Source organism: Arvicanthis niloticus, chromosome 14, assembly GCF_011762505.2.
Source record: "Arvicanthis niloticus isolate mArvNil1 chromosome 14, mArvNil1.pat.X, whole genome shotgun sequence".
Classification (NCBI taxonomy): Eukaryota; Metazoa; Chordata; class Mammalia; order Rodentia; family Muridae; genus Arvicanthis; species Arvicanthis niloticus.
The window spans coordinates 62,492,509-62,505,056 of record NC_047671.1 but is presented as its reverse complement, the minus strand read 5'-3'; the positions used below and the strand labels follow the sequence as shown (position 1 = coordinate 62,505,056).

Here is a 12,548-nt window from a genome sequence, read left to right as displayed (position 1 = left end):
GGAAGGAGTACTGAGAGGAAGAGATGGAACAAGGAGAGAAGATGAAGAAGAGGAGAAGCTAGGTGATGAGAGAGAGAAAGAGAGAGGGGGCATGGAGGCAGATGTTCATATGTCTCCACCAGTCAAAAATAGTTTTTATATCTAGGTTGGGTATTGGGTTACGCTTCTGATTGAGCATTACCAAACTTATAAATCCTTTGATTAACATTTTTAAAAAATCGTATAAAAGCAAAAAGGAAAGGGGGGCATGGGACAGGGGTGTTCTAGGGAGGGGAAATGTGGAAAGGGGATGGCATCTTAAACGTAAATAAAATATAAAATAATAAAAAAAAAAGATCTCTGCTGAAAGAATTCCAACAGAACAAGCAGAATAGTGTAAATAGTCTGTTGCAAAGTAAACTGGGCCACCCTCAAGATATGAGAATGGGCAGTGGCCAGAAGGACCATTGCAGAGTAGGACACTGAGAGTGGCCAGTAAGACCACTGTGCTCACCTACAGTTTTTTTTATAGGCCTTGTACTGTTTCTAAACTGTCTGCACCACATAGTTCTCTGACATAGGTGACTGACGGACTCACCTTTCAGACAGTTTAGAATGTTACATTTCTACCCAGAACTAGGGATATAACTCATTCTTATGAATGGTAGTCATTTAATAGAACAGATTTTTTTTTTAAGTGAATTTATAAAAATTGCTTTTATAAATGCATTTTCCCTTCACAGGTCTCAACAAAGCTCTACTACCTCTCTTCCTGTTCTTTCTGTTCCTTTATATGTGTGTGCATGTATGTGCCAAGGTTGTGTGACAAAATCAGAGGACAACTTTTGGGAGTTGTTTTTTTCTGTCCCTTGTTTGAGGCTGGGTTTTTCTTGTTTCTGCTGCTGTGCTCCATGCTAGCTGCCCCTTTAAATTTCCAGGTGACTGTCCTGTTTTTCTTCTTCCCAGCTCTCTATAGGAGAGCTAGTATTGCAGATGTGAGCTACATCTAACATCCAGGGTCTCAGGGATGGAACTGTGTTATCCAGCGTATATGGCAGGCAGTTTAACACCGGGCCATCTGCCTGGCCCTGTACTGTTATTCAGTGATATTTTAAAATTTAATAAGGGGAGCTGTGGTCATGCTTTTTTTTTTCCTTCCACGTGAGATTTCAGTTGTGGAGAGTCTGTGGATGCGTATGTGTGAGATTATGTCTGTGTGGCACACAAAAGCCAAGTTGATGTCTGCTGTCTTCCTTTATCACTTTGCATATTATTTTTTAAATTTGTTTTGGCTTTTTGAGACATGGCTTCTCTGTGTAGCAGTGCCTGGCCTGGAACTCACTCTGTTGACCAGGCTGACCTCAGACTCAAGAGATCTGCCTGGCTTTGCCTCCTGAGTGCTGACATAGGTTAGTGCCACCATTGGCCCTGGTAATGTTTTATTTTTTGAGACACAATCTCTTAACATGAAGTTCACTTATTGGGTGAAATTATCTGGCCAGCAATGCTCAAGCATCTTCCTGTCTACCTCCAGCACTGAGATTGTGGCCACATGCTGCTCCACTTCAGCTAGCTGGCAGGCATGTTACCAACTTCATTTCCAGTTTACGGAGAGTCAGCTGTGATACTTCTTCTTTTAGTTATCACTGTTTTTCACTCACTACTGTGTTAAAAGAAATAGAGAGAAAGAGCAAAGGCTATTTTCAAGGAAAAGATGAACAAGGCTGTGCCCTACAGATCTGTTGGTCATAGAACATGTCCAAGGACAACAAACAAACACCCCCAAACCCCGTCAAGCACAAGGTCTTCTACCCATTGTCCACAGAATCCTTAAGACCAGACATGAATAAAACTTACTAGTAGGATCTTCTGGAACCAATAACAATTTTAACTTTAGTCTGTATTTTGCACCTTTGTATACAGTGTTGTGTGTGGTGTGTGTGCCATGTGTACATAAGAGGTGAGAGGAGGACCTGCAGGACTGGGTTCCACCTGTTTCATTGTTCAGGTCATCAAACTCAAGGCTATTGAGCTTAGTGGTAGGCACCTTTATCTACTGAGCCCAGATGAGGCTGCTCTGCTTGTTGTGGGCAGTTTTAACTTGAATGTTGTTACTCAAAAGCATGCATTAGTTATTATGAAATTGGTTTTCAGTTAAGCTTCTTCTTTCTTAGTTCCAGAGCTAGTGCAAAAGCCTCACGAAGGTCCTGGAGAAATGGGGAAACCAGTCGTCATTCCTAAAGAGGATCAAGAAAAGATGAAAGAGATGTTTAAAATCAATCAGTTCAACTTAATGGCAAGTGAGATGATTGCATTCAACAGATCCTTACCAGATGTGAGGTTAGAGGGGTAAGTACATAGTTGGTGTGAATGGAGGCTTGTCTGTGTTCCCAACAAGTACTTTGCCTTAGTGCTGGAAGCTCTGGCACAGTTGCTGTTGAATTCTGTGTGAAGCTTAAGTTGAGTACTGATGAAGTAACACCCCCAGATATTACTGTTCTGCTGACGCAGGAACTAGGAAAGTGATTACTCCTCTAAATGAATTAGTAGTGGATTCTAAACACTTTCAAAAACATTTATATGTTCATGCCAGGCCGTGGTGGCGCACACCTTTAATCCCAGCACTTGGGAGGCAGAGGCAGAGACAGGCGGATTTCTGAGTTCGAGGCCAGCCTGGTCTACAGAGTGAGTTCCAGGACAGCCAGGGCTACACAAAGAAACCCTATCTTGAAAAACAAAACAAACAAACAAACAAAACCCAAAAAACCCCCAAAACATTCATATGTTCAACCTTTTACAGAAAGATTTTAGGTGTATGTAGCATCATCTAAGCCAAGTGAATAAAGTTCTTTTATTTACTTTTCCAGTTACTTCTCTTACTTCCAGAGACAACCATTGTTTTGACCCCTATAAACTGAGATGATATATTTCCTCCATTATGGAAGACAAGAGAGTCTAGACCTCTGTTGGAAAACGCTGTACCTGTAGCCAGCAGTACCAAATGGCATGCATAAAAATTCTTTAGGAGAGCTGGAAAGATGTGGCTCAGGAGTTGAGAACATGTATTGCTCTTGTGGAGACCCAAGTTTCACTCCAAGCACCTACAACGGGAAGCTCACAACTACTAACATTTCCAGCTTTAGGGGGATCTAACTTCTTTTTCTCCCCCACCTCTCCCTCCCTACTCCCTCTTGCTCCGCCCCTGCTCACTCCAGGCCCACTCAATCGATTTGGTCCCATTAACTCTCTTCTAGCTTCTGAGGGTACTTACACTTATGTGTACATTTCACACACACACACACACACACACACACACACACACAATCATAAAAACAAATAGTAAAATAAAAATCTGCAATAATGTAGGTGTTTTGTGCCTTTATAAGTAGATATTATAGGCATATTTAAAATTTTAGATCAAAGCCTTCAATGCCTTTAATCCTAGCTCTTGGCAGGAATATCTCTGAGTTCAAGGCCAGCATGGTATACATAGTGAGTTCTATGAGACTCTGTTTCAAAAACATAAAAACAAAAAAACCAAATAAAACCTGGAAAATTTAAATTATCAGTTCCTATAAAATATAACTTGTTGGCTTTTTAAGTCTATTTTATTTGGGTTCTTTTATCTCTACTTCCTTCCAACCCGTATTCCTTCCAATACCCAACCACCAAGTAGAAGATAGAGGTTTGGAGGGGAAAGGGGACATAAGTTTCTTTAAATTACCTCCTGCTGATAGGGGCATTGAGTTCCTTGAGGGAAGTCCATCTTCATTTAGTCAGCTTCTCCAACTTCTCGTCTCTTTTCTCTCAACCGTCAGCAATGGTAGCAGCAGGGGAAGGAACCAGCAGGAGGAACAGCTGCACCTTCTTCAGAGCATCTCCATCACCCTCTCTGGGTCTTGGCATTTTTACCTTACCTATAGTCCTCAGAATTAAACTGGCTGCAGCTGGCAGAATCAGGACCCTGTCAGAGCACGCATGAGGCAAATAGTCTGTTGCCTTGGAGAATCTGAAGCAGCCCCATATCCCACACCCGGGATTATGTATGTTTACATAACATAGCTGAGTTTTTAAAGAAACCAAAACTCTCACTACAATAACTGATGTGAGAGCAGAAACTATACAGTGTATCACTGTTAAATCTGTAAATTATTTAAGGCCTTTATACAGAGACATCTATAAACAGTAACAGACGTGCAGTCATGCACAGTCTTGGCACTGAATTACATTTTATGTATATCTAAGGAAGAAACAAAGCCAAGCATTTACTAGGAAAAGGAAGGAACATACCAGTGTATGTCATGAAATCAGAGTGATCAGTAAAATTAGATGACATAATAAACAAGAGTATTAGCCTTACAAGTGAAAGGTTCATTGAATCTGACAATATATAAATTTCATACACTCAAGCCAAACTGCCATACATAGAATGATTAAGTAATTTTAAAGTCATTGAAATTCATAACAGTAACAGAAAAAGGATATGTTGATGTGACTATTTCTTTAAATATGAGAAAATACTGATAAAATTTGTTGCTGTCCTGCTATCCTTAGGAACTTCAAAGGGCATTTCCTTAATCTGATCTGTAGGGTGTCTGAACAGAGCAGCGCAGCAGGTAAACCCTACAACAGCTAGCTGTGTTGAATTATGACTGGAAGGTCAGGGGCATGTAGACTGCTTGTGTTATTCCGATTCAGTGCCACACTGGAGGTCTGCCAGATGTGCTATACTCTCAGCACTCAGGAGCCTGAGGCAGGAAGGCTGTGAGATTGAGGAAAGACTGAAGATATATAGAATGATGCCTCACCCTTAAGTCTCAGCCTTTTATCCTCAAATGGATTATAGGTAGGGGATTATAATTCATAAGTATTCAGTAAGGTAGATGGTTGGGGGGGTGTCTATTTCTAAGAAAGAGATATTAATATATGTTGTTTTAAGGCAAAATCTAGAAGATATTTTTGAAATATCTTTTAGATATTATTAGAACATAACAAATGTGTGTGTGTGTGGGGATCTACTCCTTGAAGGAAATTCTAAAGTACTATTGAGAAATAAAATAAATAAATAAATGAAGAAAATACCCTATGTTCATGATGAATACTATAAAGAAGTTGATTCACTCAGGTTTGTTAGTGTAGTTATAGTCATAATTGTGAATATATGTTGTGTTGTGTGTAATTTGATTAGCTGATTGTTGATTCTGTCACTGGAAATACAAAGAGCTAGAAGAACCAGGCATTGTTGTAGACTTAATCAAGATTTCTTTAAAAGCCATAGTAATCAAGATATTGTGACGACTTTCTTACAAGAATAGTATATATCAGTAGAACAAAATAGGGTGTTTATCTCACATCTTATTCATACATGAACATTTAATTGATAACTAAGAGGTCACTGGGTAGCCCTGAAGAAGGGATGATCTTTTAAGCAACAAATACCATTGAGTGAATCTCCTGTAATTAAGGACAAAAGAGAAATTGTACTTTTGCTTCCAGCATAAAAAACAATTTATATTCTGTGTACCATAAATACAAATACAAAGGCAGAGCCATAAATGATTGCATATGATAGCTCTTTAAACTTGGAAAAGGGTTTTTTAAAGATTTATTTAATCATTTTATGTATATGAATATACTGTCGCTGTCTTCAGACATATCAGATCCCATTACAGATGGTTGAAAGCCACCATATGGTTGCTGGGAATTGAACTCAGAATTTCTGGAAGAGCAGCTGAGCCATCTTTCCAGCCCCCAATTTTTTTTTTTTTAAGATTTATTTTATTTATTATGTATATAACATTCTGCCTACATATATGCCTGCAGGCCAGAAGAGGGCACCAGATCTCATAGATGGTTGTGAGCCATCATGTGGTTGCTAGGAATTGAACTCAGGGCCCCTGGAATAACATCCAGTGCTCTTAACCTCTGAGCCATCTCTCCAGTCCCTGGAAGAGATTTCTTAAACAGATAATAAGATTCACACACAAAAAGGGGAGGGGGAACTGGTAGATTAGATAGGAAGCAAACCCAAGGACATGTTCCTGCTGGGCCAAGTGCTATACTATTGATAGACAACCAGCCCCCTTAAAGACTTTCTGCTTATTAAATAAGAGAGAGGCAAAATTATATTCAATCAAGTTATTGCTGAAGAGACTATTTGTGACATTTTTAACTAGCAAAGTGCTTAAATCCAGTAGTATAGCTCCTACATATCAAAAAAGAAAACTAGCCCAGTTTTAAAAAAATATGAAATTTGAGCTGGGTGAAGGCAGGCAGATATCTGAGTTCAAGGCCAGCTTGGTCTACAAAATGAGTTGCAAGCAAGTCAAGGCTACCCAGAGAAACCCTGTCTTAGGGTGGTGGGGGTGAGAGGTTTGAAGACATTTCACAGAAGAGAGTATTCAGATAATTGTGAGGATATGACAGATTATTCCAACTTGTTAATAATAATTTTAAAAACCAACTCAGTGGCAAAACATTTGATACTGTCATATACTACTAAAAAGTAATTTGGTCTAGCCATATTGAAAATGTGTCTTTTCATGCTAAAATCAGCATTTATATTGTTCATGACCTAACAGTTTCACTCATTGATACCTTAGAAATACATATATGTATATCTATATCTATACACATACATATGTATGTATGCATGTATGTATATATGCATGCAATAGGACACAAAGGTAAAATGTTTATAGCAGTAAGTCTGTGTTGGTTCCAAAATTTAAAATCTTAAACTTCTACTAGTAAAATAGGAACTCTGTCATGGCGGCGCTTTCCTTTAATGACAACATTCAGAAAGCAGAGGAAGAAGGATCTCTGTGAGTTCAAGGCTAGCCTGGTCTACATAGTGAGTTCCAAGCCAGTCAGGGCTACATAGTGAGACTGTCTCAAATAACAACAACAGGTAGTGAATAGAATAACATACTTTATAGTAGTAGAAATGAACAAAAGTCACATGTCATTGTAAATATGAACCTTACCAACATAATAAATAGCCAAATAATCATATAATACAAAGAGAGTAATATTATTTGTGAATAAGTCAAAACAAACCAAATAAAACTCCTTTAGAACCACCATAGTTTTTCCTTTAGGGACAGATGAGATGGGAACGGGGCACTCTGTGAGCAGATGAGTTCTCTTCTCACTTAGTGTGGTTACGTGGTCCTTTGCTCTCTCCCAGCTCGTTCTGCTCACATATATTGGGTGTGTTTGTTTTGTTTTTGCAGTTCTGGGAATTGAGCCCAACAACTTGGTTTTGTGTACTCTGTGTTTGCCACATTCCATAATATAATCAGCTTGGGATGAGTGAGATGTGAAGCTAGCTGTAGAGCAGTGCATCTGAGCTGAGGCAGTTCTGTGTGTGGGGAGGGGAGAGAGGATAATAGTGTGTTGATGGAGATGACCCCCTTGAGAGGGAAGAAGTTTTAAAAAGTGTCAAAACCAAAGGCTTTGGACATCAATAGGTGAGAAGGTGTATAAACAAGAATAATCATTCAAGCCCTCTATAGAGGAAGAAACATGATTCTGTAGTCTAAATACTAACAGGATGGTGTGTGGCATTATGGAAATTCTCTTCTGGAAGCTTTTTTATTTCTTTTGTGATACTGGAAATAGCTGTAAATGAGGAGGGCAAGAGTGGTTTCAGAAGTCTGTGATGTGAAAGTTTGAAGAGTCGTCTAGAAAAGTGGGAACTCGGCTGGAGTGTGAGGAGGGCTGCGTGAGGGCTGAGTTACTTTAAACTGAGGCCGTCCAGCCCATGTGGATCTTCGTGAGCCATAACATGTAACATGGAATAACCCAAGGGCAGATGTACAACTAGGACAGATTGGAGAGAGAGCCAAGTTTTCATGAAATCCGATTTATTCTAGCTTTTTGTTTAATACTGTTTTTATTCTGTTCCTTCCTTTCCTGTGGCATAGTTTGAGCTGGTATAAATTTCAGCTTCCAGCTGGTACTTTGGAGTGTACATTTTGTTTTTATTCATTTAGCATAGCATCTGAATATGCTGTAATGGTCAAGATGTGGCTTTAGTTACATGCCTGTTCTTATCTGTATAATACAGTTTTGATCTGAGCATTCCTATTTTACTTAAGTGTTGGGCATTTCTCAGACATAGCTGGTTCACCATTAATTCCAGTTTGATCTTTTGGACCAACTTGTATATGATACCTTGATAGTGACATAGTCGCAGTCTACCACTGAGTTGTCATAATGGAATGTGATGCTTCACTGGGACAGAGTAGCAGAATGCTGCTAGTTACAAATGTGGCTTTTCTGTTCACCCTTAGTTCTTTGTTTAGTTTTTCTTGTACACATTGCAGGTATGCACAGTAGACACACACACACACACAGTTCATATTAGTCCTCTCTCAGTTAATAATGACGACAACAGCAAGGCTGGTTAAGAGATTTATCTACTTTAGTGTTTTTGAAGGCGCAAAGTCTACAGCATGGCAAAGGATTCCCATCACAGTCTATCATGGCTGGAGTACATGTGACAGGGATAAATCATGTGCTAAGACAGGAAAGCAGAGGAATTTAGGATTGTCTCTCCTTTTTAAAATAACCTTGAGAGACCTCATTTACCCATGACAGGTGACTCCAAGCGTCTGCTTTACAGAATGACTACCAAGATTAAGAACATGATACATAATAGGTACTTAGTAAATGCATCTATTTTTTTATTTTATTTTTTAATTTGTGCAGGTTATACTTTTGTTAAGGTTATTTGATTCTGGTTTTTTTTTTTTTTAAGCCAATTGGTTCATAAAGAGCAATTTGATATTGATAATATAGCTTTATTTCATTCTTCATTAACGTGAATTAACCTAGCCATGGGTGGTATGTACCTTTGTTTTTTATTTTTATTTTTTATTGAACATTTTATTTATATTTCAGATGCCATCCCCTTTCCCCATTTCCTCGCCCTAGAAAACCCCTATCCCATTCCCCTCCTCCTTTTTGCTTTTATACTTTTTTTTAAAATGTTAAGCAAAGGCTTTATAAGTTTGGTGATGCTCAATAACAAGATGCCCACACAATCAGAAGTGTAACCCAATACCCAACCTAGATAGACCAACTATCTTTGACTGGCAGAGACATGCGAACATCCACCTCCATGTTCTCACCCCCCTCTCCACCTAGCTCCTCCTCTCCTTCTCCTCCTCCTCTCCTTACTCCTCTTCTTCTCCTTACTCCTCCCACCTTAGCTCCTCCTACATATCACCCTTCCTGTTAAAATAAAACTTTTCTCTCAAAATACAATTAGAGCATAACTATACCAATTTGTGTCAGTAGGGTACAAGATAGACGTAATATCCAGTCCATCATTTTGTTGACTAACCAGAACCTCTGTCATCTCTCCTAACTAAAAGACTTAGTTCTGAACCTGGCTTTTTTTTCTTGGCTATACAGTGAATGTCAGCTGAAAACCATCCTCTCAAATCTTTTCTCTCAAAGTAAATAGCCAGGATTGGCTATGAGACTATAAGTCTTCAACCTCTTCAGAAATCCAGAATGACTGAGTTAACTGACATTATGGGAAGCACAAAGCATAGCTTCTAAAACTTAGCCAATTTATAGAGACCGCTGAACACCTACCTGTACAGTCCCTATACTGCAAAACGTTGGAGCATCTGATCTTCAGCCTTCTGGCCCAGGGTCATCTGACAGACCTTAGTGATGCACAATTATTAAGGACTGATTACTCTGTCTAGGCAGATATAATCAGTCGACTCTTCTGCAAGTGTGTCCTTTTCTGGACAGTGATTTGTCTGTAGATGAAAAGAGGCAATTCTTGCCTAGTGGCTGTCTCACCACAACTGGAGTAACTCCAAAGATGCTCAATTTCTTCTTAGAATCCAAGACAGGAAGCTGTCAGGAGCAGACAGGTCACTAATCAAAATGAACATTAATACAGAAATGTTTGTGATGTCAATTCTGTGGACTTCTGACGTTTTAAAAACCAACTATCTATGTAAGGCAATCTGGACTGTTGTCTGTTAACTCCTCTCAGCTATTTCTAAATAAAATATAGAAAACACCCTAACAATAAACTCAGAGCCATGAATTTGCTATAGGCCCTTAACTCTCAGGCCAACCACCCCAAATCAGTTAGAAAAGTTAAAGAAGGACTGGGTCTAAGCCTTGTATTCCTGAATGTGTTATATAGGCACAATGCCTATGAGAGTAACAATATTAATCTCACTTGTCTATCAGTAAGAAGCTCATACCAATGAAAACCTTAAATTTGAAATCAAAGTAAATTTTGTACCATTTAAGAAATTATAACTTCATCTTAATAACAATTATACATATTTCTACCAGTAGGTTATGGCTATGCAGTAAATCCTAGCTAATCCTCCCTGTTCCACCAAAACCACTACTTTTCCCTAGAAAGACAGCCCAATATTAACCACCTCAGTCCACAAGCCCAGGGAATAGGGGTGCCAACACTTCATTAACTTCTTCAAGCTAATTATGGGTGTTGAGATATTAGAAGAGGGGTGGGGGAAGAATAAATAGATAAGCCTCTGACACTTTGTCTTCACTACATCCAGCTGGAATTCCAGGACATCAGAGGTTCGAGCAGGTCTGCTCAGCTTGCTTGATGAGTAGATACACCAAGGCTGTGTATTCTGCAATATACAATTCTCAAAAAAGTTTTTAGTATCAAGATAATTTTTTGTTTGAATTCTGGAATGTAGTCTTCTGGCGGCCTGCCTCTGTCATGTCTAATCCATATAATTGTGGGAGTTTTTATGAGAGTGTGCTCCCACCATCCTCCCATTCCCGCCTCCCTGCTCTCTAATTCCCCAACATTAGGGAATCCAAACTTTCAGGCACCAAGGCCATCCACTTCCACTGATGCCTGGCAAGGCCACCCTCAGCTACCTATACAGGTGGAGCCATGAGTCCCTCCCCTTGTGTTCTCGGGCTGGAGATTTTAGAATGGCTACTCCAGCTTGTTTCTTAGCACCATTTGCTTGAAGAAAAATTGTTTTCCAGCCTTTTCCTCTAAGGTAGAGTCTTTCTTTGTCACTGAGGTGGGTTTCCTGTATGCAGCAAAATGCTGGGTCCTGTTTATGTATCCAGTCAATTAGCCTATGTCTTTTAATTGGGTAATTGAGTCCATCGATGTTAAGAGATATTAAGGAACAGTGATGTTGCTTCCTGTTATTTTTGTTATTAGAGGTGGAGTCATCTTTCTGTGGCTTTCTTTTTTTGGATTTGTTGGAAGAGGATTACTTTCTTGCTGTTTCTATGGTATAATTTCCCTCCTTGTATTGGAGCTTTCCCACTATTATCCTTTGTAATGTTGGTTTTGTGGGAAGATATTGTGTAAATTTGCTTTTGTCATGGAATATCTTGGTTTCTCCATCTATGTTAATTGAGAGTTTTGCTGGGTATAGTAGCCTGGGCTGGCATTTGTGATCTCTTAGGGTCTGTATGACATCTGTCCAGCATCTTCTAGCTCTTATAGTGTCTGGTGTAATTCTGATAGGCCTGCCTTTTAGTGTTACTTGGCCTTTTTCTTTTACTGCATTTAATATTCTTTCTTTGTTTTGTGCACTTGGTGTTTTGATTATTATATGACGGGAGGTATTTCTTTTCTGGTCTAGTCTATTTGGCGTTCTATAGGCTTCTTGTATGTTTATGGGCATCTCGTTCTTTAGGGAAGTTTTTTTCTATAATTTTGTTGAAGATATTTATTGGATCTTTCAGTTGGGAATCTCATCTATACCTATTATCCTTACGTTTGGTCTTCTCATTGTGTCCTGGATTTCCTGGACATTGTGTGTTAAGAACTTTTTGCATTTTGCGTTTTCTTTGACAGTTGTGTCAATATTTTCTATGGTATCTTCTGCACCTGAGATTCTCTCTTCTATCTCTTGTATTCTGTTGGTGATGCTTGCGTCTGTGACTCCTGATTTCTTTCCTAGGTTTTCTATCTCCAGGGTAGTCTCCTTTTGTGATTTCTTTATTGTTTCCACTTCCATTTTTATGTCCTGGATGGTTTTGTTCAATTTCTTCACCTGTTTGGTTGTGTTCTCTTGTAATTCTTCAAGGGATTTTTGTGTTTCCTCTTTAAGGGCTTCTACCTGTTTACCTGTGTTCTCCTCAAATTCTTTTGAGAGTGTTATTTATGTTCTTCCTAAAGTCCTTTATCTTCATCATTAGAAGTGATTTTAAATCTGAATCTTGCTTTCCTAGTGATATGGGGAATTCAGGACTTTCTTGTGTGGGAAAACTAGGTTCTAATGATGCCAAGTACCCTGGGTTGCTGATGCTTATGTTCTTGCTCTTGCCTTTAGCCATCTGGATCTCCTTAGTGCTACCTGCCCTTTCTCTGACTGGAGCCTTTCTTTCCTATTATCTTGATTGTATCAGAACTGTGTGGGGTGGGTGTTACTACTGGGGTTAGAGCCCAAGATCTGCTCAGTACTTAGGCGCAGACAGGAAGGAACCAGTGCTCCAGGCCAGGAGTGACTTCCTGGGTCCTAGTGGGTCCCAGTTACTGCCTGTTTGGGGCGGGTGTTGCTTTCTCCTTACCTAAGATA

General features: G+C 39.3%; 1 protein-coding gene across 4 annotated transcripts in view; it reads left to right on the top strand.

Annotated features, from left to right (window-relative positions):
* Galnt1 (polypeptide N-acetylgalactosaminyltransferase 1) overlaps nucleotides 1-12,548 on the top strand; it is a 91,410-nt gene that overhangs the window by 44,207 nt on the left and 34,655 nt on the right. For all 4 annotated transcript variants that reach the window (XM_076912894.1, XM_034517838.2, XM_076912896.1 and 1 more), the window contains one exon: nucleotides 2,154-2,328. In XM_076912894.1, coding sequence (XP_076769009.1) covers nucleotides 2,154-2,328 — 175 coding nt within the window. The remainder of the gene's footprint in view (nucleotides 1-2,153; nucleotides 2,329-12,548) is intronic.